Here is a 27,906-nt window from a genome sequence, read left to right on the forward strand (position 1 = left end):
TGGATATCAGGGATTTGTATAAACATGACATTTTCATTAAGGTAATTGACGTAAAATGAATATTGTGTTACTGACTGCAAGGCAGAAGACCATCTGGTGATGGTGAAGGATGATGGCATGGTTGGAACCGGATGATTTTTACGGTCCCTTCTGACCCAAACTGTTCTGTGATCCCATGCGACTGCAGAGGGAGAAGGGGAGCAGAGGTAGCCACCAAAGCCACAGCGGCTTTCCTACACATGGGAGACCTTTGATTCCTGCGGTGCGATGTCTGCCTCTGGAACTGTCAGGAGCTGCCAGATCCATCTCTTCACACCTTTTGAACACAGGCAGGCAGATGAACTTGATTCAACAGCATCTTCAGCCATTCTCATTTGTGTTTTGTTAATCATTCTGACTTTGCCTTTCCTCCCCTGTCCCCTCCCAGCACTGGGGATTTCAAGGTTCAGCTTGCATAACAGGTAATAGCAGGCATTTCCTTCTCCTGTGTCGGGATATCCTGGCGCCCTGCAGTCTCTCTCTGACTGTGTTTAAAACAGACTCCAGCACAGAAAAAAAAAAAAAAGGAAAAAAAAAGCCCAGTCTAAAATTAGCAGCCTCGATAGAAGAAAGGCACACGGCTGTCCTCTGTGCTGTTTGTCAATGAAACAACACATCCAAGCAGGGCCAGAATGCATTTCCTCTCTGGGAAAAACAGGCATGTTGAGTTTGGGGAGGGTGGGAGGGAGTGAGAGCAGAGCAGGCGTCGCAGCGGGGGTCGGGGAGAATGAGCCAGAAGGGATCCAGAGTTACGGAGACCACGGGGGACGTGAAGGAGGCTGCAGGGAGGTCTTGCAAGGCCAGGGATGTGTGTCACGGTAGTGCTGACAGATGCTTTGGGGTCTTGCTGCACCTGGAAGCTGGATTGGGTGCTTTGAGAGTTACAGAACCTCTGCAGTCTCCTCTTCTTGTTTGGATTTCAGATTCATCATCATTAATGGGTGTTTATTACTGGGAGGACCATATTTAAATGACCTAGTCTAGATTCTGGTCTTGCAGCAGTGTAAACCTGAGGTCTCAATAGGTTTATACCCTTCAAAATAGTCTGAGTTTTTAAAGTTGAAATTAAAATTTAAAATATTACTTTAGTACAACCTGTTGTTTACATTAGTAATAATTATATATTTTTAATCTGATCCATTAATGACAGACTCGTAGAACCATGGAAAGTGGTTTGGGCTGGAAGGGACCTCAAAGCCCATCCAGTCCCACCCCCTGCCATGGGCAGGGACACCTCCCACGGGATCAGGGGCTCCAAGCCCCATCCAGCCTGGTCTTGAACACCTCCAAGGGTGGGGCAGCCACCCCTGCTCTGGGCAACCTGGGCCAGGGCCTCCCCACCCTCACAGCAAAACATTTCTTCCTAAGATCTCATCTCAATCTCACCTCTTTCAGCTTAAAGCCTTTCCCCCTTATGCTATCCCTGCCCTCCCTAATCATAAGCCTCTCCCTAGCTTTCCTGGAGCCCCTTTAGGTTCATATATGGATATTTTATAGGATTGGGCTCTTGGTGTAGTGAATAGTGAGTGACTTATGTAATAAAGAAAGGTATTATTGCAACCTCTTTACAGTTTTTTGCTGCTGTCAATATGGAATTGTGGTAGAGCCCTTTCCTCATTCGTGCCTGTACATGAGAAGTGCTGTAGGAATTTTATTTATAGCAGTCAACATTATAAGCTCATTTTAGCTTTCTCTGCTCGATTGCAGACGTTTCTGTCTATCAAAATCCAGCTGATGGTCATTCAGTAAAATTCAGTTTACCAAAAGCAAATAATCATGTTCAGCAAGGCTTCAAAAATCTGCTCGGCCATTCTGCTCTGTTTTCAAGCAGGTCCTTTGGTATATTTTATCCTTACATTGTGAGATTACGGTGCATCCAGTTTATTTGTTTCATGTTTGCCTTCCTGGTTTCATAGGAAATAATAAAGGCTTGTTTTTCGCGGTTGCCAGAAGACTCATTCTGATATATCCAAGATAAAAGCTTCTATTCATGCACTGCAGAATCTCATGGGGAGAGCTTTCAAGAGACAATGAGCTTACTTTTAGATTCAGCCCTTCTTGCTATTCTTTGTCACTTGAAAGATTTATAATGTAATAAACTCTTTTTCTGCCTGGATTTCATAGACTATGTATTTTCCATCAGTAAAAAGAAGCAGACTTACTGGCAAGCTGGAACACAGCAGCAATGGCCTCCTCCCACCACTGGGTATCCTGAGAGATGATGGGGAGCTCCATCAGGCCCAGGACGAAGATGAGCTGGCCAGCAGTCAGAGCAACAGTGGCAATGAGGTTACAAGCACGCATCATGTCAAACTGCACTAGGGAAACAAGAAAACATAAAGTTAAAATGATATAACATTGGGAAACAGAAAATCCTGGCTGAGCAGATATGTAAAACTCATGAGTCAGTAGGAAATGCTTCGCAGGCACTGCTCCTGCACCCAGGAACACTGAATTTCTTTGTCACCCTGTTGTCCTAGGAAACATTCTGTGGGTGTCAGTTCTAACAACTTATTGGTTTAAGGAACCTTTGTATCAAGGATTCTTTTCTTTCTTTTAACAGTCATTAATCTTCTGGATGCCCTGGAAAGACCCTTCTGTTTCTCTCTGTGTAATGAGGGAAGTGATTATAATGAAGGTGTCAATGATGACAGTTCTGAATGAGGTGCTAAGGTGTAATTTATATGTATAAATAAAAAGTTACATTTTTATATATATACACGTTCTTACATATATTAGTGGATGTTGCTGTGGGAACCTATTATTGACCACCCAGTCGAGACGACTACACTGATGAATTATTCTACAAGGTCAATGGTTCTTGTCAATTGGGGATGATTTTAACTTCCCAGATATCAACTGGGAATATCATACAGTGGACACAAACGGGTGGAGGAAATTTCTGAAGCCTGTTGATGATAGCTTCTTGGCAGAAGTACTGAGGGAGCTGACTAGGAAAGGTGCTCTCCTAGATTCGTGGTTGGTAAACGGAGAGGGAGTCGTGAGCCAAGTGGTGCTCGGTGGCTGGCTCGGTCACAGTGACCACAAAGAAGTTGAGTTTCAAAACACTGATGATAGGAAAAAATACTGCCTGCAAAACTTCAGCCTTGGTTGTGGGGAAGGTTGAAGCCAACCTTGGCTGGAGGAGCTGCTCAGTAAGGTCATCTGGGAATCCGCTTTTGGAGGTGTTGGTGTCCGTGAATGCTGGTCACTTTTTAGGAGCTGTCTTTTAAGAACACGGGAGCAGCAGTTCTAAAGTGTTGAAGTCAAGCAAGTGGGGAAGAAGGCTGGCTTGGCTGAGCAGGGATCTTCTAGAACTTGGGCAGAAAAGGAAAGCATGCAGGCACTGGAAGCAAGAGTAGGTGACACAGGAGGAGTATGGGGATGCACTTTGCTACTATAGGATGAAAATTCATGTGGCCAGAGCTCAGTGAGAGTTCAAGATGGCTAGCACTGTGAGTGACTATAGAAAAGGCTTTTAAATACATTGATGGCAAAAGGAGATAGAACTCTGGTGAGTTTGGCCACCTCGCAAATAGAAATGTAGGCAAAGCCGAGACGTTTGGTGCCTTCTTCACCTCTGTCTCTAAGACCAATGATGGGCCTTGGTGTGCCAGAGCCCTGTGTTGGAAAACTGTGACTGTGAGGGATGATAAACTCCCAGCCGCCCCTGAACTTGCTTGAGACTTGCTGATCCAGCTGGATGCACATAAATCTGTGGGGCACAATGGAGTTCATCCCAGCATACTGAAAGAGCCAGCTGATGTCACTGCGGGACCTCTAGATGTGGTCTTGGGAGTCTGGAAAGGTCCTGGTTGACTGGAAAATGACAAATGTCCCCGTTTTCAAGAAGGCTAAGAAGGAAGACCATGTTATCATAGAATCATGGAATCATTTCATTGGAAAAGGCCTTCGAGAACATAGAGTCCAACTGTACCTGTCCACTCCTAAACCGTATCCCTGAGCACCTCAAGATCAGGCCTGCCAGTCTCACTTCAGTGCCTGGTAAAATTATGGAAAAGTTTATTCTAGGACTCACTGAAAAACACTGGAGGGACAATGGTCATGGCCAGCACGGGTTCGTTAGGGGAATGTCCTGCTTAACCAGCCTAATTTCCATTTATGACAAGGTCACCCATCCAGAGAGGGAAATTATTTCACTCAGAAAAATAGTTTGCTCCAAGTGTTTATGTTTAACTCTCAAAGCTGTCCTTTTGAGTGCTGGGAGCATTAGATCTCTTGCAGTGTTGAACACTTAGAGGTCATGAAGCGTGTTGGCTAAGAGAGTCCAATTCAGCGGTTTGAGCTTTGTGAACATAAGTGAAACCTGGAGTATTTGGAGTGTTCTTCTCTTGCACTGAACTTTGAGGGCCAGTGCTTGCTCAAGAGGTAGCAATGACTTTGAAAGGAGGAACGCACTAAGCACACGCAGACTGTCCTTACTGCAGTCAGAGCTCTCTAGTCTCAAATTTAACAAAGCTCTGGTTTACAGCCATAAAGAATTCTGTCTCCTTGCCTCTGTATAGCGTGCAGGAGCTTTTTGCTTTTCAAAGAGCCTTTATTTTCATCTACCCTCCTCAGTACGTATCACCTCTTGACAAAGAAGCAAACACCATCTTTTTGCCTTTGCTGTTATTTATGGCTTCTTTTTAACACTTAACTGTATCGTAAATTCTTTTTGTTTTGCCGTGATTGCTATTCTATCCAGCACACTAAAAATAGTCAGTTTGTGACTGTGACATGCTTGAATTCCAATGGAGTTTGTAATAATTTAGTCTTTAAATAATGGTTCAATGGTCATTGTCCTCTCTTGCAGCTGGAGAGGGCAAGGTGTGTAACAGAGAGCAGCTTTACTGCGTTTGTTAGAGCTGGAGGCTTAGGGATCCTTATTCACCTAATGCACCACAGTGTGCAGAGGGAGGGAGAAATGCAACTGATATTTTGCATAGCTGTTTCTTTTAACCAAAAAAGAAGGTTCTGCATGGTTTACATTGGAACCACAACAGGGCGATGATGGGTAGAATGAGGAGGCAGCAGCTGGTATGATTTCAGTAAATGTGAAGACAGTTATTTCTGTAGAATAAGGTATCATAAAATCATGGAATCATAGAACGGTTTGGATCAGAAGGGATCTCAAAGCTCATCCAGTCCCCCCACCTGCCATGGGCAGGAACACCTCGCTATGGATCAGGGGCTCCAAGCCCCATCCAACCTGGTCTTGAACACCTCCAAGGATGGGGCAGCCACCACTGCGGTGGGCAGCCTGGGCCAGGGCCTCCCCACCCTCACAGCAAAACATTTCTTCCTAAGATCTCATCTCAATCTCACCTCTTTCAGCTTAAAGCCTTTCCCCCTTATGCTATCCCTGCCCTCCCTAATCATGAGCCCCTCCCCAGCTTTCCTGGAGCCCCTTTCAGCACTGGAAGCTGCTCTAAGGTCTCCCCACAGCCTTCGCTTCTCCAGGCTGAATAACCCCAATTCTCTCAGCCTGCCTTTTTGTATTTCATGTTATCTGCTGTTGTTTTATTCTATCAAGTTTAATGTATGACCTGTCATCTTTTGGTTTTGTTCTAGAATATAATAATTCTTCTTCCTCAGAGGGGTAAAAAATCAAACTTAATAATGTAGAACTCTTATAAACTCCATTCTTCTTGCGGTGGAGCTTGTTAATCGTATTCAGCTCTGCAGATGACTGTGCTTTCTTACTCACAGCCATTGTTACTGTGCTTGTTGTCAGCTCAGCACATGGAAATTCTCTCTGTGCTACCGAGCTGAGCTTCTGCGATGTGAAAACTACCACCCAAAAAGGTGATACCTGTGGAAAGCAGCTGTGGCTTCCTTTCATTGAGGATGACAGATAGGCAGCACTGATCAAGAAACTCATCTGAGTGGGCAATTTCAAAGCATTTCTTCAGATCCTGTCCATAAATAGATGGAACGTGTATGTGATTTTGAGGAAGGCCAGGCCTCAAAGCTCCTTCCCTGCTTGAATGAGTGCTCAGTCTAGGAATAAATATTTCTCATCTCTCATAAAACTGGCTGCAATATAGTTTTTGTGAGAGCTGTGAAATTTTGTGTTTAATTTTGTTCTTTGCACATTGTTATTTTAAACTGGACATAAACCAGAAATTCCTCAGTAGCAGCTTCAGTCTATTCTGATGTGTTTTCTATAGGCTTTATAGTTAGTGTGGATTTACCTGTTCAAATATTTCTGCTTTGTTTACAGTAGCCACGATCCTAGTATAACCTTCAATTAAAAACTTCATCAGCTTTTGTGGAATGATTTCTGTTTGCCACAACTTGTAATTCAAGAGGTTCCCAGTGATTATAATGCCCATGCTATTACTGCTGGCATTTGTGGTGACCTCTAGCTTCTAGATTCTATTGTCAATACCTGTCCTGACAGAGGTATTTTGTATTCTGGATGTCCTACCTTTTTTGTTAATGGCATCAGTGTGCTGAACTTCAGCTGTGAGAGGAGTATCCTAGAGCTGGAGGTGGATCACAGAATCCTAGAATAGTTTGAGTTGGAAGGGACCTCAAAGACCATCCAGTCTTCCCCCCTGCCATGGGCAGGGACACCTCCCACTGGATCAGGGGCTCCAAGGCCCATCCAGCCTGGCCTGAACACCTCCAGGGATGGGGCAGCCACAACCTCCCTGGGCAACCTGTTCCAAGGCTGCACCACTCTCATTGTGAAGAAATTCTTCCTTATGTCTAGTCTAAACCTGCCCCTCTCCAGTTTACACCCATTGCCCCTTGTCCTATCACTCCAAGCCTTTGTGAACAGTCCCTCCCCAGTTTTCTTGTAGCCCCTTCAAGTACTGGAAGGTTGCTCTAAGGTCTCCTCAGAGCCTCTTCTCTTCTCTTCTCTTCTCTTCTCTTCTCTTCTCTTCTCTTCTCTTCTCTCTCTTCTCTTCTCTTCTCTTCTCTTCTCTTCTCTCTCTTCTCTTCTCTTCTCTTCTCTTCTCTTCTCTTCTCTTCTCTTCTCTTCTCTTCTCTTCTCTTCTCTTCTCTTCTCTTCTCTTCTCTTCTCTTCTCTTCTCTTCTCTTCTCTTCTCTTCTCTTCTCTTCTCTTCTCTTCTCTTCTCTTCTCTTCTCTTCTCTTCTCTTCTCTCTCTCTTCTCTTCGACTGAACCGGGCACTGCAGAAGGTGTTTATTCCTTTTTATATATATGATGTAGATGAAGGAGGGAGGGCAACCCAGCGTACACTGCTACTTGTTACGTACTTCCCTTCACCTGCCTTAAGATCATGGAATCACTAGGTTGGAAAAGACCTCTTAGATCATCTAGTCCAACCATTCCTATCTGCCACTAAACCATGTCCCTCAGCACCTCATCCACCCATCTTTTAGACACTTCCAGGGATGGGGACTCAACCACCTCCCTGGGCAGCCTCTGCCAGGGCTTGATGACCCTTTCTGTGAAAAAGATGCAACTTGCCTGCCGAGAACTGAAAGGGGGGAGAGTGAATGGCTACAAAACTGCTCTAAGAGGCTTTTGTGCATCAATATAAAATGCAAGTCTTCAACTCTTCCCTCCTTGAAGCCCATCGTGATCCCAGTTTAGTCTGAGAAGCATTAATTCATGGGCAGGGTGTCCAGCTGTGTCTCTACAGCTGCTGGGCCTGGCTAATGAATTCGTCTTTGTTTAAAGCATAGTGATCAGTCAAGGGTCAAAGCCCAAACTCCAGGGGAGAGACCAATTCAAATTCCTTATTGTCTTGCTCATTTCCTAGACCAGATGTATCCATCTGGATTAGAAAATATTTGATTTTGTTATTTGCAAGCTGCAATTTTGTTTCACTATGGTTGGTGATAGCCCCAGGACTGTTTGTGCTTTGCAGAAGCAGGTTCATCACGTCAGAGAGGAATGTGCAGTGTTTGGGGGTGATGAGGAAGAATGACCTCCCTGAATAGTTGGATTATGCTCCAGTGCCCAAAAGGGCTACAAGAAAGCTGGGGAGGGACTGTTTACAAAGGCTTGTGGTGGTAGGACGAGGGACAATGGGTATAAACTGGAGAGGGGCAGATTTAGACTAGACTTTGGGAAGAATTTCTTCACCACGAGGGTGGGGAGGCCCTGGCCCAGGCTGCCCCATCCCTGGAGGTGTTCAAGGCCAGGTTGGATGGGGCTTGGAGCCCCTGATCCAGTGGGAGGAATTGGATGATATTTAAGGTCCCTTCAACCCAATGTATTCTATGATTCTATGATAATTGTTTAAAGTGTTTTTTCCCCCCTTTTCTGCCTGCAGTTAGGGAAAACCAGTCCTAGGTGGGAGTCCAAGGTTTTGGCTGATCTAAGCTAGGGACGTGTGAAGGGAACTGAACAGCCTGAGATGTTTTAATATTTGTCTCAATCTTCTCCTGTATAATACTGTTTTTGGTAAAATTTTAGTGCGAACTGAAGTGCAGCTTCTGTAAATTATTGAAGTTACCAGCCCTGGGAAGAGAAGAGCGATGAGGTGTGCATGGGAACATTTCCAAATCCGAACATCTCACCCTGGCTTCATGGTTTCCTTCCTCTCATTTCAGCTGCAGGAGCTGGCTGTGAGCAGGCTGGTATCTTGTCCCCGCTGGGGGACTCAAAATGTGTTACAGAGTTTAAAATAAAAAATAAATAGCATTTTTCAGATGTAATGAGTGGGTGGGGATTTGTTAGGCTTAGCTGAGGGCCAGGGCCACTGCCGGCTGCTGCTGAGCCAATCACATCTATCACTTTATCCATCCTTAAAATCTCCTGAGGAATTGTGCTTCTTTGTTTCCTAATCTATTATTTTGGTGTTAAACAACTACTCTTTCTTTTAATGAAAAATTACCTTCTAAGATACTGATTTTAAAAAATATTCTGATCCACCACAGTTCTGAATGGAAAACCTTTTCCTCCTTGGCTTTCTCTGTAAATGTTACTCAGTTGCTAATTTTTACGTAATCAACATACAAAAGCGACTTTATAGGAGGAATTCAATGGTTGCTGTGTTGGTGACAAAAGGAATTTTTAAAAGAGGATTCTATCTGTGCTTTTCCTTTTATTATGGCTCTTGGGTTTATTAAATGATTAGTTATTAGTCCAATTATTGGATACATATTCTGATTGTCTTTAGAAATGCTTAATGTTCATACCTGATTTTTTTTGGGAAAGGAGGACAAATGGTTACATTTCTGAAACAGAGATTTCTGATTAATTGTGGATACAACCGGTAATGCTTCTTATGCTTAAGTTGCTTTACTTAGTTTTCTAAGAACCCATTTTCAGTTGCTTGTAGGGCTGGGTGTCTGCAGGCTGAGATCATCTTCTGCTGTTAAAAGTTAATCTAACTAGATAAGTAATTAGATTTTCTCTAATATAATCAAGAGATTCTAGCAGAGTACATGGTTTTCCTCTGGAACTTGAAATTTTGCTGAGGTGTTATCCTGAGATAAGAGATGCAGCTCCTATTAAGTTCTATTAATATTCAATCCAGTAAGTAGCCTGATAGGTCTTAGTATCACTGCCTGAACAGAACCAACCCTCTGAAAGGCCAGCAGGGCTGGGCATCTTCGTCACATCCTGCCCAGGTCTGTTCAGCCCGGAGAAGAAGAGATTGATCAGGTTGCTCCAAGCCCCATCCAACACCTGGCCTTGAACACCTCTAGGGATGGGGCAGCCACCACTGCTCTGGGCAACCTGGGCCAGGGCCTCCCCACCCTCACAGCAAAACATTTTTTTTCCTGGCGCTGGCCACCAAAGTCACCCAGCGAGAAGAACAAGGGAAGCACAGGGGTAGGGCTCATCCGTGTTCAGTGGTTGGAAGGGGAGGGAGGCTAGGCTGCCGGCATTAGCTCTGTTTACACAGCACTGCAGCAAAGCCTGCTCATCCTTCTTAACTCCCAGTAAGCAACCGAGTCACAACCCCCTGTGGGGCACACTCAGGCAGGCCAGGAATTCAGTTCAAGGGATCTCAAGTAAGGGTTTAGATGGTGTTTGACCTGGTTTATGGCTGTTGCGGCATCACACAGAGCATTCCTGCTCTGCTGCGGGACACAGGGCTCCATCACTGGAGCTGCTGAAGAAAGCCCCCACCTGCTCTGTTGGTTTAGTCATTGCCTTTAAGGGAATGAATAAAAGGAGAGGAGTTTTGCTCTGTCCATGGATTTCGCATCCCCCTGCCCCTCTTCTGAAATCACAGCTTGCCTTCACCTCCCTGGCTGTCATCGTGTGCACGAGCCACAGCCATGAGCCATTTCTACAGAGTTGTGGAACTGTTTGGGCTGGAAGAGACCTTAAAGCCCATCCAGTCCCACCCCCTGCCATGGGCAGGGACACCTCCCGCTGTGTCAGGGGCTCCAAGCCCCATCCAGCCTAAACTTGAACACCTCCAGGGATGGGGCAGCCACCACTGCTGTGGGCAACCTGGGCCAGGGCCTCCCCACCCTCACAGAAAAACATTTCTTCCTAAGATCTCATCTCCATCTCCCCTCTTTCAGCTGAAAACCATTCCCCCTCATCCTATCCCTGCACTCCCTGATGCAGAACCCCTCCCCAGCTTTCCTGGAGCCCCTTTCAGCACTGGAAGCTGCTCTAAGGTGACCTCAGGGCCTTCTCTTCTCCAGGCTGAACAACCCAAACTCTCCCAGCCTATCCTCATATGGGAGAAGCTCCAGCCCTTAGATCATCTCCATGGCCTCCTCTGGACCTGTTCCAACAGCTTTGTGTCCTTCCTTATAGAATCTCTGTAATTATTCATGGACAGTCAGCGTCATCCTGTGCCTCCCAATCTTGTGCTCTGTTTATGAAGTCTTTGGACATTTAATTTCCCCTGTTGATTTAAATTTGTGGCATTTATATTGTTAACCTCTTGAGCTGTTTTTTTCGAGTATGAATTAGGGAATATATTAAAAGACTTTAAAGGTATTTGTGAAACAAGCTAAACCAAATGCTGCCAGTATCCAAGTTCACCATCGCATGCCTGTGGCTGAGGCCGGGGGAGATTGCATGAAGTGCTGTATCTTGGTAAAGGTGCATTCTGGTGCCTGAACTTACACTAACTTCTTAAAAGTGAAACAGACCTGAATTGAGTGGTTTCAGCATCAGTTTGTACCCTTTCCACTCAAATCTCCATCAGCAGCCGTGTTGCTCTCAGTCGCAAGGAGTTCTCAGTGTGTTCTGGGGCTGGATGGTTGTCTTAAAAATGAGAACAATAACTTCTTTTGCTTGGTTTCAACTCCTGGGTATCTTTCTGAAGTGTGCGATTTATGCTTTTACACTTAAAAATAGGAATAAAAAGAAAAACAGTGGGGAGGGAGAACCCAATCTGTTTTGGCACGATTAACAGAATGTTTTGGTGTGACAAACTGGAGAAATCTTACAGCTTTTTAGGTATTTTAGAACTTTATGATTGAGCTCATCTTTATTTGGATATTTAGTTCAAAAGGCTTAAAGATCTTGTTTGGTAAGAGGAGTGCAGTTTGTTGATGGGTTCTTTAGCAGGTTGGGTAGTTCCTTTTGGAGTGAAGACACAGCTACATCAACTATTTTCAACAGAAACAACTGCTTATGGTTAAAATATGGAGACCACTCAGCACTGAGACCACTTCTGTAGGGTGATCAGTTTTAAGAGACAAGGCTGTTCTGTAGTTCCTGTTGAGATGTTTGTTGTCTACATGTTATGATTGCCCTGCTTATAAACATCAGAAGGGAATTTTATGTTGGGTCTGTAATAAATGCATTGAATCTGAAATTTTCCAGAGCTCCGTAACTATTTTCACTCTTAATGCTTTAATTGAATTCAAAGTCTCGATAATGAGAATAATCAAACACTGATTTCTCTGATAATATTTCTGTGCAATGTATGTGCAGGCCCTGTAATGAAACATATCCTCAGCTCGTTTTCCTATCCTGAATCCTGGAAAGTTTGGAGCTTTTCCCAACTCAGTACACAGCAGAGTAAACCCCACATTAAATGGGGCATTAATGCTAATTTGAATAGCCAGACCTCTCACAATTCACCTCCAGAAAAGCTGCGTATTGGCTTCTTCTGTTAAATAAGTAATTTCACCTATTTAAACACTGCTCACCTTGCAGATGTTGCAGGCTGGCTGCACTGCCTCTGTCTCCAGCTACAGCAACAACGTAGATAGAATCATAGAGTGGTTTGGGTCAGGAGGGACCTTAAAGATCATTCAGTTCCAACCCCGATTTGGGACTTTTTTGAATTGGAAATTGGTGTGAATACAGTGGGCGTGAGCACTCGAGCAAACTGCTGCCTCTGAATCATAGAATCATAGAATCACCAGGTTGGAAAAGACCCATTGGATCATTGAGTCCAGCCATTCCTATCAAACGCTAAACCATGTCCCTCAGCACCTCATCCACCCGTTCCTTAAACACCTCCAGGGAACGTGACTCAACCCCCTCCCTGGGCAGCCTCTGCCAGTGCCCAATGACCCAATGAAGCACAGGGCAGCGCTGGTTCCCACACCGAGCAGTGTCCTGCCTGAGCCATCATGTTTCACAGCATGCGTGTGTTTGCATAAATCACACATCTGGGCTGGACAGCTGTTTATATGGGGTCCCTGTGGTGGTCACCTAGTCGCGCGTGGTTCTGTGCCTCTCCCTGGCACTGCCTACGCTGCCTTGTTAGAATGACAATTAATGTGAGCTATCTGGCTCTGGGCATGTCATTGATGCACGCTTCCCACTGGTGGAATTTGCATTATGTCTTCTGGAGCCCTGAAGAACCCAGCGAGTCTTTATATCTTTTTAAACCCCTCCCTGTTCCTGCATTTCCACATTGTTCGTCATGTTCTTTAGACAAAAAGGGACAGCCTGTGACCTCGGCTAATGAATAAATCAGCTCCATCTGTCCACCCAGAGATAGCCTGGTAGCACAGCGGGGCTTGGGGGCATCTTTGTACCCCGCAGCGTAGTTAAAAATATCTAAGCTGATTCCAAGTAACCTGGTGTGTTTCTTACAGTACAGTCCTGGCCTGGTGCTGGGCCAGGACCTAAGTAACGGGGGCTTTGAGTAGGTTTGCTTTGCTCTGAGAGGGCACCACTGGTGGTGTAGTGCCGTGTTCTTGCTGCTTGAGGCAGCCTGCGTGTCCTTGAGTGCTGCGGCATTGCTCAGTGCTGCTCTGGCTCATGTGTTCAGTGAGCACAGGGCTGAGGTTTGGGTACTCCAGACATGCAGTCCTAGATGAGATCTTACCAAATGTATGTGTCTGCTACATAAGGCCTTTTTTCCTGAAGGGTTAAGAGATATGGACAAGAGCATCATGTTCTGAAACTTTGCAGCAGCCTTGAAACTACATCCCCATAAACTTTGGGAAACGTCTTTGCCCTCACTCAGATGCCAGGAGAAAGAGAGGCTACTTGGCTAGGTATCCTTAAAGAGTTTTGAAGAGGGGATGTCATCTGAGTTCTTGGTGAAACCTTTACATTTGCATTGTCTTGTGCATTGTCCATGTTGGGAAAACTTTGATTGTTTTCCTCACAGCTGGGCTCTGATTCTCAGCATAAGCAAATATTTCAGATCTGAGGGTTTGTTGCCCCTAGAAGGGAGCTATCTCACTTGCCATCACACTTCCATCACTCAGCTTATGCTAGAAGCAGGACTTCGTAGAATCATAGAATAGTTTGGGTTGGAAGGGACCTCAAAGTCCATCCAGTTCCACTCCCTGCTGTGGGCAGGGACACCTCCCACTGGATCAGGGTGATCAAAGCCCCATCCAGCCTGGCCTTGAATACCTCCAGGGATGGGGCAGCCACAGCTTCCCTGGGCAACCTGTTCCAGAGCCTCACTACTCTCATCGTGAAGAAATCCCTCCTTATGTCTAGTCTAACTCTGCCCCTCTCCAGTTTGAAGCCATTGCCCCTCGTCCTATCACTCCAGGCCTTTGCAAACAGCCCCTCCGCAGACTTGGACTCCTGATACCACTGTTCAGTCAGCGATAGAACTAACCCCTAACGTGCAAAACCCCATCCCTTTTCCCCCTCTCAAACTTTCCACTCCAAACCTGATACTTTTCTTGCTCTTAGGCATTTCAACTGGCTTGCAGAAACTTTTAGCATTGCAGACGGTTTAAAGAAAGGTGCAGGAATGCACAGGGAGAAGGAGAGAAAGAAAGATGCGGATAAATAGAGGTGGATGAGCTGGAGATCTCCCCTTTCCCAGAGCTGTGAGGCTTCAGCCTGAAGAACAGAGAATCATAGATTCATTGAATAGTTTGGGTTGGAAAGGATCTTAAAGATCATTGAGTTTCAACCCCCCTGCCATGGGCAGGGACACCTCCCACAGAGCTGAGGTGCTTTCTCCTAGGACCATGTTTCTTGTGTTGTGTCTTGTTGAAATAGTTCACATTAAGACACTTTGCTTCCATATAGTATTTTTAATATCATTTACACCTGTCCCTGGGTTGCTTTTTTGCCCTGTTTCTAATATTTTTTTTTCTCTCAGCCTCTCTTTGCTGCAGCATCTGTGATATCCCAGTGTTCTTCACATCCCTCAGCAGTTATACCACCCTCACTTTCAGATCCTTGATGCAACATTTACATCATAGAATTTGAAAGCAAAACACTTCTAGAGGTTTGTGTTATGGTGAAATAATTCAGACAGATGTCCTCTTGTCGAGGAACTGGATGAGAGACGTGTTTGGTATGGAATTGGACTTCGCATTTTTGGAGAGACTTTTGGCAGACAAGCTCTATCCCAATGGCTTTGCCTGTTCATTCCCTGCATGAGCTTTTGACAGGTCATTTACTATGACTTTTACTCAAAATATGCAAAACTTCAACTATTATTTGTTCCGATTTGCTGTAGTTTATTTTAGTTTAAGCACATGCAAGTCTTGACACAATGAGCTGCTGCCACAATGTTTCTTGCAAATCGTTTTGTTTGAGCTGTGTACATGATGTGTGGAGAAAAACTCAGCCTAGCTTTCTTGTGTCCCTTGAAAAGAAGTTTTTCCAGTAATTTCAGTGAGAGAAAGAGCAGGCAGTGAAAGTCAGTAAAAAACCAAAACACTTTAAGGATGTGCTTCTCCCTGCCTGTGAGCGAACCTGCTTAGAGCAGTGCATGGAGGGGGCTGCTGTGTACATCCTCATCAGCGCATGGAAAAGCAAATTCCCAAAGGTTTTACAGTTTGTCTGTTGAACTGCTGTCAGATAACTTCCCCTCAAAATGTGTGTAGGTGGAAATAAATGGTTTTGTAGGAGCGAGGTTGGGGCTATTGAAGGAACTGTTTCTTCTACAAAAAACATTCTGGAATCCTCAACAGAAGAAGGAGATGGAGCTGTTGGAACAGGTCCAGAGGAGGCTACAAGGATGATGCGAGGGCTGGAGCATCTGCCGTACAAGGACAGGCTGAGAATTGGGGTTGTTCAGCCTGGAGAAGAGAAGGCTCTGAGGAGACCTTAGAGCAGCTTCTAGTACCTGAAGTGGCTACAAGAAAGCTGGGGAGGGATTGTTCACAAAGGCTTGTGGTGACAGGACGAGGGGCAATGGGGATAAACTGGAGAGGGGCAGATTTAGACTAGACATTAGGAGGCCCTGGCCCAGGTTTCCCAGAGCAGTGGTGGCTCAAGGCCAGGTTGGATGGGGCTTGGAGCCCCTGATCCAGTGGGAGGTGCCCCTGCCCATTGCAGGGGGTGGAACTCAATGGGTTTTAAGGTCCTTTCCAACCCAAACCATTCTATGATTCTGTGACATCCAGAATACTGCATGTTAACTTTTCTCAGCGAGGAAGAAATGTTTTTGTTCAGAAAACTATTTTTTTATGTCTGTGTTTTTATATGTTTGTGAATTATCAATAATTGACAGATGAGGATGGCCCTAGGTGTTGCTAAAATAACATGGGATTTCTTATTAGAGAAATCCTTTACAATGACAAAACCAGGGGTGCAGAACCAGGCTCACACTGACTGGAAACATATTTGTCTTAAAAATAGGTGCCATTTGTGTCTTTGTTTCCTCCTTACTTTGTCAGGGCACAGCTCCAGATGGAGATTTTCATTGAAATGCTTTGTAAGGATTCAGAACTGGCCTTTCACTGTTTGCTCCCAGATTACATAGAGGATGAGTGCTTTATTCTTACACAAATTTGCCTTCTGAGTCCTCCTTAAAGTAGAATTTTTATGAGTGTTAGTGAATTCTTATAGGGACTAGGGCATGCTCTAGTTATTAATTTGAAATTTTAGATTTTTCGGTCACATTTTGCTTCTGCTTGATGTCAGAAATTGCTGCCTGTATGATTTTGCCATGGAACTGAGACATCTGGGCTGGTCCTTAGAGCACCACCCATCTTCTGACCCATGCCCAGCAAGAAATACCTGTTTGTGGGTTTAAAGTGCTGCTGGAACCCAGTTCCACAGGCGGGAGCTCTTGAACATAGATCTACTTTGAAAGTTAATGAATGGCATGCATGGTTTTCAAGTTAGAACATGGCTTATAAATATTAATTGGTGATTCCAGTGATGAAGTTGCCACACCAAAGAACTTTTGTAGTGGTCATTTTTATAATAATTTGGTATTACAAATATTTCATTTAAAAAGGGATTGAAAGTTCGGGTTAGAGCTTTGTAACTGATTGGAAGGCTTCTGTAAGTGATTTATGCAGGTTTAATATAATGAAATGCACACAACTTGTTCCTGCACAGCTTTGTTGGAAAGCAAGATGTGAAACGGGCCCACGTTAAAGCATTTTTTGGAAAGAAATTCCTCTCATACTTCTTTGTTTTCATCTCCAGAGGGATATGAAAGACTTTGGGGAGGAGCAGAGCGGAGCATTTTGCTTTCTCCACATTTCAAACCACAACCTCCCTCTCTGATATCCCTCGAGTTCCTAATGTTGCCGTTCCTCCAAGGTGCCAGGGCTGTTTAGGAGCTGTGAAAGTCTCTGGGACATCCTGGTGTCTGTCAAGGCACAAACTTTATAGACATTTGTTCTGTTAAATTCGGTTCCTTACAGCTAAAGCCTGGATTTGGCTGAACGAGCCGCCTGGTTTCCAGCCGAGGAGCCGGCTGCTGGGAGCAGAGGTTTCCGAGGAGCAAACCTCTCAGTACCCTTGTTGGCTTACAGGTTCCTTCTTATCCCAGCATTTTACCTTGCTCAGTTTAAGCTTTGTGCATCCTTCAGAGCCCATGAGACTGTGATTTGCAAAATGACAAACACACTGTGCTTGATGATTTTTGCATTCCCCAAGGAGATACTCAGTCTGCTTTTTTACCAGGAATAGCCACATACTTTAAGGCCTATTGTAATTTTACACATTTTTACCAGAACTATTTCTGATTTTTCTGCTCCTGGCACTGCCAACAAAAGCAGACGGAAGGGAGCAATCACTTAGCGTGGCTGCTGAACACTTTGGGCTTGTTTTTTTTCAATTTTACGATATTCAGAGCAAGTGTAGTTGGGGTTTTGTGTCTTGAGCAGGAAGGGAGATGGTTATAGAAGGAGCCTAAGAGGAAAAGGTGAGCAGCCAATGGCTCAAAGCTTTATGCTTGCACTACACAGATTCTTTTCTCAAAGCACGTTGTCCTATACGCTGTATAAACTAGACAGCACAACCTGGATTACTGCTCTTGGGGTGGGAGGAGGAGGAGGAGTTTAGTTCATCACTAGTGGGTATAATTATTCTTATTTTTCCTAATATATTTATTTGGATGTTAAGAGATGTTTAGAATCAGACAGTTAAAGATGATTTCAGGATGTTCTGCTGGGCTACAAATCTCCTGGGGGCCAGGTACACCATGTTAATTGCAACCTAGAATAAGCAGAGAAGACAAGGATTGAACTTACGTTTGACAGTACTGCGTGACTCCTGGAACCCAGCTGACTCTGAACCCCAGCCCAGGGCTTCACACTCGCGCTCCTCCCCTTGCCCGTGCCTGGCACTCGTGCTCGCACCTCCTCTGTTCTTTTCTGCCAGCCAGCACATCTTCCAGAGCCCCACGCTGCGCTTACGGCCGTCCTCCAGCGTCTGGTACACCCAGTTGGGAGTAAAGGCAGCTGCGTTGTTAAGAATAAGCGAGAGCAGGGCTACCAACACAGCTGTGGCTACCAGTTTCTGGACAGTCATATCTGACTGTCAGCTTGCTGCCGGTCTCTGCAGAAGTCACAAGTCAGCTGCAGCACATTGAACTTGGACTTGAAACAGAGGCGGCTTCGCTAGGATGTTACGAATGGCTAGAGGACATCACCGTTCATTCTCAAAGTCAACTCCAGAGGTGTTTCTGATCGAGGAAATAAGAATTTTGTGAGGTAGGTAGGAGAATTCCATAAAATAAGAACACAAAGAAGCTTTTTTAGGTCCTTCCCAGCTTCGGCTTATCCACCTTCTTGCACTTTGATAAGGAATGCCAGTCCTGGGATGAACTGAATTACAGGGAGGTCCATTCCTTGTGAGATGAGGTGAATCCAGAAAGAATCCAGTCTCAAGGCAGGAGAGCGTGAGCTGCTGCTGAAGCAGAGGCAGGGATGCTCGCCAGCAGCGTGCTACGTTTGCTGGGTCCTCCAAGTCAACCAATGCCACTCCAAAAGCCCTTTTTTCAGGTGCAAACTTCAGAATATCCTGCAAACTGTGACAAATATCATTCTCTCAAAGCCAAGGTGCACGGGAGGTGAATGCTGTCATCCCAGAGGAGCTCTGCAAATTTGGCGGATCTTGAGGAATTTGGTTTGATGTCTCCCTCTCTGAAGATTGAGCGAGTGCGGGGACCAGAGAGCGCAGAGCGAGTGCGAGTGCAGGGATAGGAGAACAGCCACTGCCGTGAGGAAAAGGCCCCCCCACCTCTCCACGAAGAGGAAACGGCTGTTTTTGTGGCTGTTTTTGGTGAGCTTCAGGGCGTAGTCGACTGCAACAAACAGAGACTCTGCCACTGCAGTCAAACATTAACAGGATGTGTTTCCTGAAAGGAAAAGACTATGGAGACTTCTAAAGTTGTGCCTCCTCCCCTCGGAGAGCCCCCCTCCCCGCCTCCCTCCTCCCACCAGCGTAGGGTAGGGCTGTGAGGACCAGGCAGCGCATCGCAGAGCAGCCCGAGGAGCGAAGCAGAGCTCCTCTTCCAAAGGGAAAAAAGAAATTCCCAGCCTCAGCCCTCTGAGCATCAGATCTGCAGAAATGGATTGAGGAGAGGGACTTGGAAATACTTTTTACTGAAAGGAAAACAATTTTGGGGTTAGCTGTTAATAGCATGATGAAAATGGGGTGTGGGGTTGTCCACTGATGTTCCACTTCTCTCTGCAGCCCTAGAAGGGAGCATGGCAGGTAAATAAGAAATGAGATTCTCACCCTGATAAACAAATCTGGGGGTGTCTGGAAAGGCAGATACGAGTGTTCGGATGTGAATGAAGTTGAAAATTGCTGTACTATGACTGTGCAAGGCTGGCACAGCCCTGAGCCCTGTGGCCCCACGTGCTGGTGGTGGTTGCAGTCCCCGTGAGGAGGCTGGCACTGGCACCTCCCTTCAGTGCCCAGAGGATGGAAAACCCTCTGCGCGTTGCTTAGTATAATAAATGCCTCTGGTCACAGTCCAGGACAGAATCAGCTGCCACACAGCAAGCCAGAACCACAGCACCAGTGCTGCAAAACCAGCAAGGAAAGCAGCTCTAGTAAGCAGATTAAAGAGGGGAGATGGAGATGAGATCTTGGGAAGAAATGTTTTGCTGTGAGGGTGGGGAGGCCCAGGCCCGGGTTGCCCAGAGCAGTGGTGGCTGCCCCATCCTTGGAGGGGTTCAAGGCCAGATTGGATGGGGCTTGGAACCCCTGATCCAGTGGGAGGTGTCCCTGCCCATGGCAGGGGGTTGGAACAAATGAATGGACTTTGAGGTCCTTTCCATCCCAAACCATTCTATGATTCTATGATTAAAAAAGAGTTGCTGAGGACATTTCAAATTGTCCCTGAACATGGATGTTTCCAGAGGGGTCTTGCAGAGACCAGCTCTCCAAACGGCTGGCAGCTATTTCATGTTTCCATCAGCTGCCCCAGCAGGACCTGCTGTTGGTGGCTGCTGCCCCAGCAGGACCTGCTGTTGGTGGCTCCTGCCCCTGGGGGGGTTATTGCCTGTGGTTATGCCTGTCCTTGATCTGAGCCTGTCAGAATTCTTCAGGCTGAAAAGATACTGCACAAGGTGTAGGATTAAATAGCACGTTGGGAAATGCAGGTGTGCTGCTCATCAGCAGCTTGGAGAGGGAGCGGGGAGCAGTTGTGGCAGAGCACCCACATCACCACTGCTGCACCGTGCCAGCCACTCCAGAGATGTTGGCATGGGAGGTCACATCAGCGTCATTAATCTAATTACATGAGAAACTGATTTCATTTTATAGCAGTTCTGTCCTACCAGCCAAGTTCAATCTGGGTGGAAGTGGAGGGTAGGGAGGCTCCAAAGGGATCTGAACAGACTGGACCGCTGGGCTGAGACCAATGGCATGAGGTTTAACAAGGCCAAATGCCGGGTCCTGCACTTGGGGCACAACAACCCTGTGCAGTGCTACAGACTAGGAGAAGTCTGTCTGGAAAGCTGCCTGGAGGAGAAGGACCTGGGGGTGTTGGTTAACAGCACCTGAACATGAGCCAGCAGTGGCTCAGGTGGCCAAGAAGGCCAATGGCATCTTGGCTTGGATCAGAAACGGCGTGACCAGCAGGTCCAGGGAGGTTATTCTCCTCCTGTACTCGGCACTGGTGAGACCGCTCCTCGAATCCTGTGTTCAGTTCTGGGCCCCTCAGCACAAGAAGGATGTTGAGGCTCTGGAGCGAGTCCAGAGAAGAGCAATGAAGCTGGTGAAGGGGCTGGAGAACAAGTCTTATGAGGAGCGGCTGAGAGAGCTGGGGTTGTTTAGCCTGGAGAAGAGGAGTCTGAGGCGAGACCTCATTGCTCTCTCCAACTACCTGAAAGGAGTTTGTGGAGAGGAGGGAGCTGGGCTCTTCTCCCAAGGGACAGGGACAGGATGAGAGGGAATGGCCTCAGGCTCCGCCAGGGGAGGTTTAGGCTGAACATTAGGAAAAAAATATTTTACGGAAAGGGTCAGGCTCCCCATGGAGGTGGTTGAGTCACCTTCCTTGGAGGTGTTTAAGGGATGGGTGGATGACATGCTGAGGGACATGGTTTAGGGACTGATAGGGATGGTTGGACTCGATGATCCAGTGGGTCCTTTCCAACCTAGTGATTCTATGATTCTATATTTCTATGATGTTACAGTGCCCTTAGTCACCAAATCTGTGCTGGGCCGGTACTTGTAGACAAACTGGTTGGAAATGTTCGGAAGGTCAGTGTTTTGTTGTCCAGAATTTGTTACTGAGAGGATTGGAAAATATTTCAGTGTAGTTCAGCTGCCCCTGTAGCTGGGTTCCGGCTACTGGAATCGAATGTACAAATCTGGCTAGGAATTCAGCCCTTTTCTGTGCTCTTGGTTCATTTTTGATCCTTAAATGGATTAAGATTTAGGTACTCTGAGTGTCTCCACTCTCTGCCAGCAGCACAACGTCTCTGAGTTCTTTTATTCCAGTGACTGGTCATGTTTCTGTACATCTCTGGCTTTAGACGTTTCTCTATCAACAACACCACTGCCTGCCTTTCTTCAAAGACACTTCCTAACAACGACTATATTTTCATGTTTTCTAACCCATGGATTATTCATGTGATTCAGCAGTGAAAGAGATCATGTTCATATAGTGGTAATGCCAGGAGAGGCTTACTTTGAGGGAAAATCTCTTCTACCCACTTGTGCGCCTGCCTCTGCCTCACCTGTCTTTGGGTTGTGTGGCTTGTAGAAGCCTGAGTGTGTATTTTCAGATGGGCACAAACTTTTTCTGCATGTTACATGTAAAAAATAGACCGATTCTATTTTACAAAGGCTAAAATAACCAGTCTGATCATTAAACCTGAATCATAGAATAGTTTGGGTCAGAAGGGACCTTAAAGATTGTCCAGTTCCAGCCTCCCTGCCATGGGCAGGGACATCCCACTAGATCAGGCTGCCCAAGGCCTTGAACATCTCTTCCCTTTCCATGTGAATTATTTATGTGAGGATATCCAACCTTTTTTGAATTCCATCATCTTTATAAATACATCATCTTCCTAGGTCGTACTAGTCTTTGAGCATCAAAGGGACCAAGTGATCTAACCATCGTGGCATTCATTTGTGGTTTGAGATATCCGATTACTTGAGGAATTCTTCATGCTATACGTGCACATCCATGTGAGTCAAGGAGTTTGTGTTTAAGGCAGCTTTCCCAAAGGAAAAGAAAAATCTCTTTCTTTCTCCCAAACTGCCTCTTGTCGTGGCTGGGGACGCATGGGTGGCCACGTAGGGAGCTGCTGCTGGGGGTGGCTGCGGATGGTTGAGTGGCTCAGCTCCGCAAACCAGAGGTGGCAGCGCCGGGACCACTGGCAAAGGTGGCCTGAGAGCAGATGCTTCATCTCTCCAGCTGCACTGAGGTGGTCACCTCCCAACAAGCTGCCAAGTTCTGAGCCCAGGGGGTCTCTGTGGTGCTGGATTCTGCCATATCACAGCCGAAGTGTGCTGGTAGAACCTCGACGGTGGCTTACGGAGCAGGGAGGGCAGAGAGCAGCCCAGGGGCAGGGTGGCAGGAGGGATCACTGGGGCTGCAGCAGCTCAGCAAGCACGGCACGACTGCTTGTCTCACAGCAACGCTTCTGGTGGGTGTTCTGGTCTGGCAGGAGCTGTTTGCTAAGTGATCATTCCATGCTGGGGAGCGATTCTACTCAGTGATGAGTTGAATCATTCCATACAGTTTGTGCAGCAGCTTTTCATGGATCTTTCCTGGTGAGAAATCAGTTATCTAAAAGTAATTTCACTTTCAAAATCTCAGTAATTTAGATTATTTCAGGTAACATTGCTTCCGTGCTGGATTTATCGATTTACTACCTAGTAAATTCTGTTTAGAGCTGTTTATGCAGGGCGTGATAAATTTTTTCTATTATTTTTTAATAGACAAAAGGCTTTTTATCATTCGTTTCACCTACTGCTAGTAGGTGATTCTATGATTTTATGATATTAGTATTATAGATATTACAGCTTATTTCGCCTTACGTTACACATTTCTTTTTAAAGGCAGAATGCTTAGGATCCCGTTCAATGAAGTGGCGCCCAGACTGGAAAAAGAAATTCTTTTTTTTCTGCTAATCAAGATATTTAGCCACAAGAAACAAAACATATGTTCATTTTTCAAATATAGTCCATGAAATAGAGGGAGTGAGGTTTTGTAGTGAGCTGCTTCAGACACATAAATCTGCAGCGCGTCTAAATAATATTCCATTTACTGGATGTTTTCCTTAAACTTCCATGAAAAATGGGCAATGGAAAACATACAGGAACAGAATCACAGGCTGGTTTAGGTCAGAAGGGACCTTAAAACCTATTCCATTCCACCCCCTGCCATGGGCAGGGACACCTCCCACTGGATCAGGGGCTCCAAGCCCCATCCAACCTGGCCTTGAACACCTCCAGGGATGGGGCAGCCACCACTGCTCTGGGCAACCTGGGCCAGGGCCTCCCCACCCTCACAGAAAAACATTTCTTCCTAAGATCTCATCTCCATCTCCCCTCTTTCAGCTGAAAACCGTTCTCCCTCATCTTATCCCTGTCCTCCCTGATCCAGAGCCTCTTCCCAGCTTCCCTGGACCCCCTTTCAGTCTGGAAGCTGCTCTAAGATCTCCCTGCTGCCTTCTTTTCTCCAGGCTGAACAACCCCAACTCTCCCAGCCGGGCCTCATACAGGACATGCTCCAGCCCTTGGATCATCTCTGTGGCCTCCTCTGGACTCGCTCTAAAATCCCACTTTCATTTGCTATAAAAATAGTTTCATAAGAAAACAGATGCATAAGATTAGATATAAAGGAAGAAAAGGTTTTTTATCAAATGTATGGGAAAACTTGTGTCCAGTCTGAAGAGACATCGGAGTTTGCTTTCCAAATCTGCGTGGCCCGAAGCCGGGCAGTTCGGGGAGCAGCAGCAGATCATGTATTCCTGTGCCTGGGATGCTCTGGAGCGCGTTGTCGTGGCTCCGCTCCCACTGGTGCTGCGTCTGGTCTTCATTAAATTTCCAGCTTTGGCTGATGAAGTACAGATGCAAGCAGCTTTCCAGGGGGGAGAAGAGGAGGAGGAGTGGGGAGAACAGGAAATTCCCAGAGCATGAGCTGGGGGCAGGGTATATGGTTACTTGGCATATTAAATGTGACAGTGGGGCCAGGCCTGGAAAGAGGAGTTGCTGCCTTTTAGGGATACAAGGACAGATTTGTGTTTCTCACTACACTAAAAACTGCTGGGAGAGAACCTGTGGGTTTGTGTGGGATTGAAGTCAGCCTGTTCTGCGCCTCCTGCTTCTTGTTCCTTAACCAGACCTGCATTCATTTGCCCACACAGCCAAGGGGCAGTGGCACTGCTGGGCAGGACTCTTGCTCTGGTGGTGGTGTCCACCTGCTAGGAAGGTTGTGCCATCCCAAGGCCCAGGTTGAGCTTTTGGAGACACGGACAGACATGGCACCGTGTTGCTGATGTTCCCCAGATCGTTCCTTTCTCTAAATGCATCCCCTGCCAGCAAGCGTGCTGAGTGCCTTGGGCTGCAGAGTTTGCAAGGGAAATGTCTAAAACCACTTTGATGTTATGGAAATGTCCATTCTCTCTGATTGGCCGTGGTGGATAGAGGCTGGAGGTGTCTTTTCAAAGTGAAGGTAAAACTGAGATTCTGGCTAAAAGGTCTTCTTCTCTTTCTATAGGAGCTGTGGGGTCGGTCCTGGTATCTTGGCCCTGGCCAGGTTGGGGAGCGTAGATCTGGAGTGTTTTCCCCCTGGGGTTTCAGTGAGACACACTCCGTGCCGTTGGCCAGACAAGGCTTGGTTGTGGTGTCTGTGGTGGTCAACAGCTTTGTGATTTGTGCCTCTGTCAGACCTTCTGTGTGTTGTGTGGTAACCTGTTCCTGTAATGGAATCATGGAATGTCTTGGGTCTGAGAGCACCTCAAAGTCCATCCAGTTCCACCCTCTGCCATGGGCAGGGACACCTCCCACTGGATCAGGGGCTCCAAGCCCCATCCAACCTGGCCTTGAACACCTCCAGGGATAGGGCAGCCACCACTGTTCTGGGCAACCTGGGCCAGGGCCTCCCCACCCTCACAGCAAAACATTTCTCCTTAAGATCTCATCTCAGTCTCCTCTCTTCCAGTTTAAAGCCATGCCCCCTTATCCTGTCCCTGCCCTCCCTGATCCAGAGCCTCTCTCCAGCTTTCCCAGAGTCCCTTTCAGCACTGGAAGCTGCTCTAAGGTCTCCAAAGTACCTTCTCTTCTCCAGGCTGAACAACCCCAACTCTCAGCCTGTCCTCATACGAGAGGTGCTCCAGCCCTTGGATCATCTTCGTGGCCTCCTCTGGACTTGCTCCAACAGCTCCATGTTCCGTGCTGAGGCCTCCAGAACTGGACACAGGGCTCCACATGGGGTCTTACCAGGGGGCAGAATCCCCTCCCTCGCCCTGCTGGTCCCACTGCTTTGGATGCAGCTGTACTTCAGATCTTTTGCATTTCACAGGATGGTGTTACTCCAGTACCTTTGTAGTTTTAAAATAAGTTCTGTTAAATGATAATTAAATTAATAAATACAAATATATTAATGAGCATATAATAGGTGCATGCAAAGCTGGTCCTTGCAAGCAAATTGTTTCTTTGTCAGAAATACTTGCCTCCCTTAGCAGCAGCATGTGGAGCGTGGTGCTAAAATGAATGGTGTTGCAAAGCAGAAATAGTTTGCTAATACTTTGCTACAGGAAGAAATCTGAAATAATACATGTTCTCACCTTAGCAGCTCAGTGTTCTTGCGAGGGACATGTCTGCTGGAAGGAACCAGCCTGTGCTGCAGCTCCGCATGGACCAGGGGGAGAAGGTTTGGCTGTGGGTTCTCCCCCATCCAGCTGTTAACAAAGCCATCCTTAACTCCAGTGGGAGAATGGGAACTCCTTGATGCAGGGCAGTGCCATGTTCGTTAGATGCAACATTCCTTCCTGTGCTTCTGGAGGGCAGAGACAGCAGAGAGGATGGTCAGTGGAAGGCAATTTTCTCATGTTCTATAGGTCCTCGTGCCAGTGAGCTGACCTGAGCCTGCAGTGGTGTCTGCACTAGGTGAGTCTGTGCAAGCACTGCTCTATCATCAACACTTCCAAATTCAGTGTCTTTGGTCTGGTTTCACCACAATTCTGATGTGTGCGCACCATCTGCCCAGCTGGGACTGTCAGGAAGGCAGCATGTGCCAAAATAAAACTGAACACATCAACTGGAGATGTTTCTTCCACTGTATTGCTTGCGCCCAAGCAGCACCTGCTGCTGGAGCCTCTCAAGTTCATTTCGCAAATAGTTTGGGTGGAGGAGGAAGAGCTGGGATGGCAGAGCACCAGCTCCTTGGGGCAGTGGTACCTCTGGGTAGTCCACTGCGTATGGCTCATGTAGGCGCTGAGGTGGCCCCTGGGCAGCTGTGCATGGGGCGAGAGCTTGCAAAGAGGAATCCCTGGGGTGGCAGCACCCACGAGGTTTTGAGCTTGGCAGGAGCCATGGTCAGGGAAAGCATAATGCAGCCGATAGATGACGAGTAGCATCTTCTGGAGAACAAATCTTCTGAGGAGCAGCTAAGGGCTCTGGGGCTGTTCAGCCTGGAGAAGAGGAAGCTGAGGGGAGACCTCACCGCGCTCTGCAGCTCCTGGAAAGGAGGTTGGAGCAAGGTGGGTGCTGGGCTCTTCTCCCAAGTGACAGGGGACAGGACAAGGGGCAGTGGCCTCAAGCTGCACCAGGGGAGGTTCAGATTGGACATTGGGAAAAAATTTTTCACCAAAAGTGTTATCAGGCCCTGGCAGAGGCTGCCTAGGGAGGTGGTGGAGTCCCCATGCCTGAAGGGGTTTTAAAGATGGGTAGATGAGGTACTTAAGCCTATAGTGTAGTGGCAGATAGATATGGTTGGACTTGATGATCTCGGAGGTCTTTTCCAACCTGGTGATTCTATGATTCATGATTCTGAGACCGGCTGTGTTGCTGCACACTGTTATCTTTTAGCTTCGTACTTTCAAACACACCACTCGCTCTATTTCCTTTCAAAAGTTTCCACTCCCTGTGGTCTAAATTAGATTTCTCATCCTCTTGTCTCTGTTTGTGAACTCTCTTCTTCCACTGGGGGAACTGTAAGCTGTCAAGGCTCTGAAAAATAAAGATTTTGATTTCCTTTCAGAATCTTGCTGTCAGTCTGACAAAGCACAGCAATGGCGTGTGTTCCTTCACCCAGGATGGAATGGCCCCTGGAGGCTGCTTCTGGCTTCCTGCGGGGTTTAGAAAAGAGATTTCTTTTCCTTGTTTGTAGTGAAGTGTAGCCATCGAACCATGGAATAGTTTGGGTCGGAAGGGACCTCAAAGCCCACTCATGCATTTTTGCTTTTCTAAGCAAGTGAAACTTTGAACTATCTGAAATTTGCCCCTGATTTATCACTTCTGGTCCTGTTTTATTTTCTCTATGCTGTTTGCCTGTAATGAAGTTTATGTCAATATTTATGTTGATTACTACCTGAACACTTTATACTGGTTATAGCTGCAAATAAAAGGTGATCAAATTGTAGAGTAAATTAGGAATAGTGTTTTTTTTTCTCTGCCTTGATTGTGTGTTGGGCAGCACGTCATGTCTCACCTACTTAGCCGCTTCCCGGTTAGTCACCCTCCTCCGTCTGCAGGGCTTTCCCACAGCGCCTGGGAAGGGCAAGACATTTTAATCATAGGAAAACTGGAAGGAGATTTGCTTGCAGGTGCAGGACCTAAAGTGTCATTAAACTCATTGTTTTTTTCTCTTTTTTTTCCTGCTTTTATCATTTGAATCTTTATTTTGGGCTGTGGTGGTGTCTGAACT

At 46.5% G+C, this 27,906-nt stretch overlaps 2 protein-coding genes across 2 annotated transcripts in view; one reads left to right on the forward strand and one right to left on the reverse strand.

Moving 5' to 3' along the window:
* Positions 1–18,926, reverse strand: part of TMEM204 (transmembrane protein 204) — a 32,302-nt gene extending 13,376 nt beyond the window's left edge. The window contains exons 1-2 of the mRNA XM_069870265.1: positions 17,819–18,926; positions 2,202–2,357 (exon numbers count right to left, since the gene is read on the reverse strand). Coding sequence (XP_069726366.1) covers positions 2,202–2,357; positions 17,819–18,098 — 436 coding nt within the window. The 5' untranslated portion in view covers positions 18,099–18,926. The remainder of the gene's footprint in view (positions 1–2,201; positions 2,358–17,818) is intronic.
* The window catches only part of IFT140 (intraflagellar transport 140), an 83,957-nt gene that overhangs the window by 43,314 nt on the left and 12,737 nt on the right, over positions 1–27,906 (forward strand). The gene's annotated exons all lie outside the window — the stretch shown is intronic.

Source organism: Phaenicophaeus curvirostris, chromosome 16, assembly GCF_032191515.1.
Source record: "Phaenicophaeus curvirostris isolate KB17595 chromosome 16, BPBGC_Pcur_1.0, whole genome shotgun sequence".
Classification (NCBI taxonomy): Eukaryota; Metazoa; Chordata; class Aves; order Cuculiformes; family Cuculidae; genus Phaenicophaeus; species Phaenicophaeus curvirostris.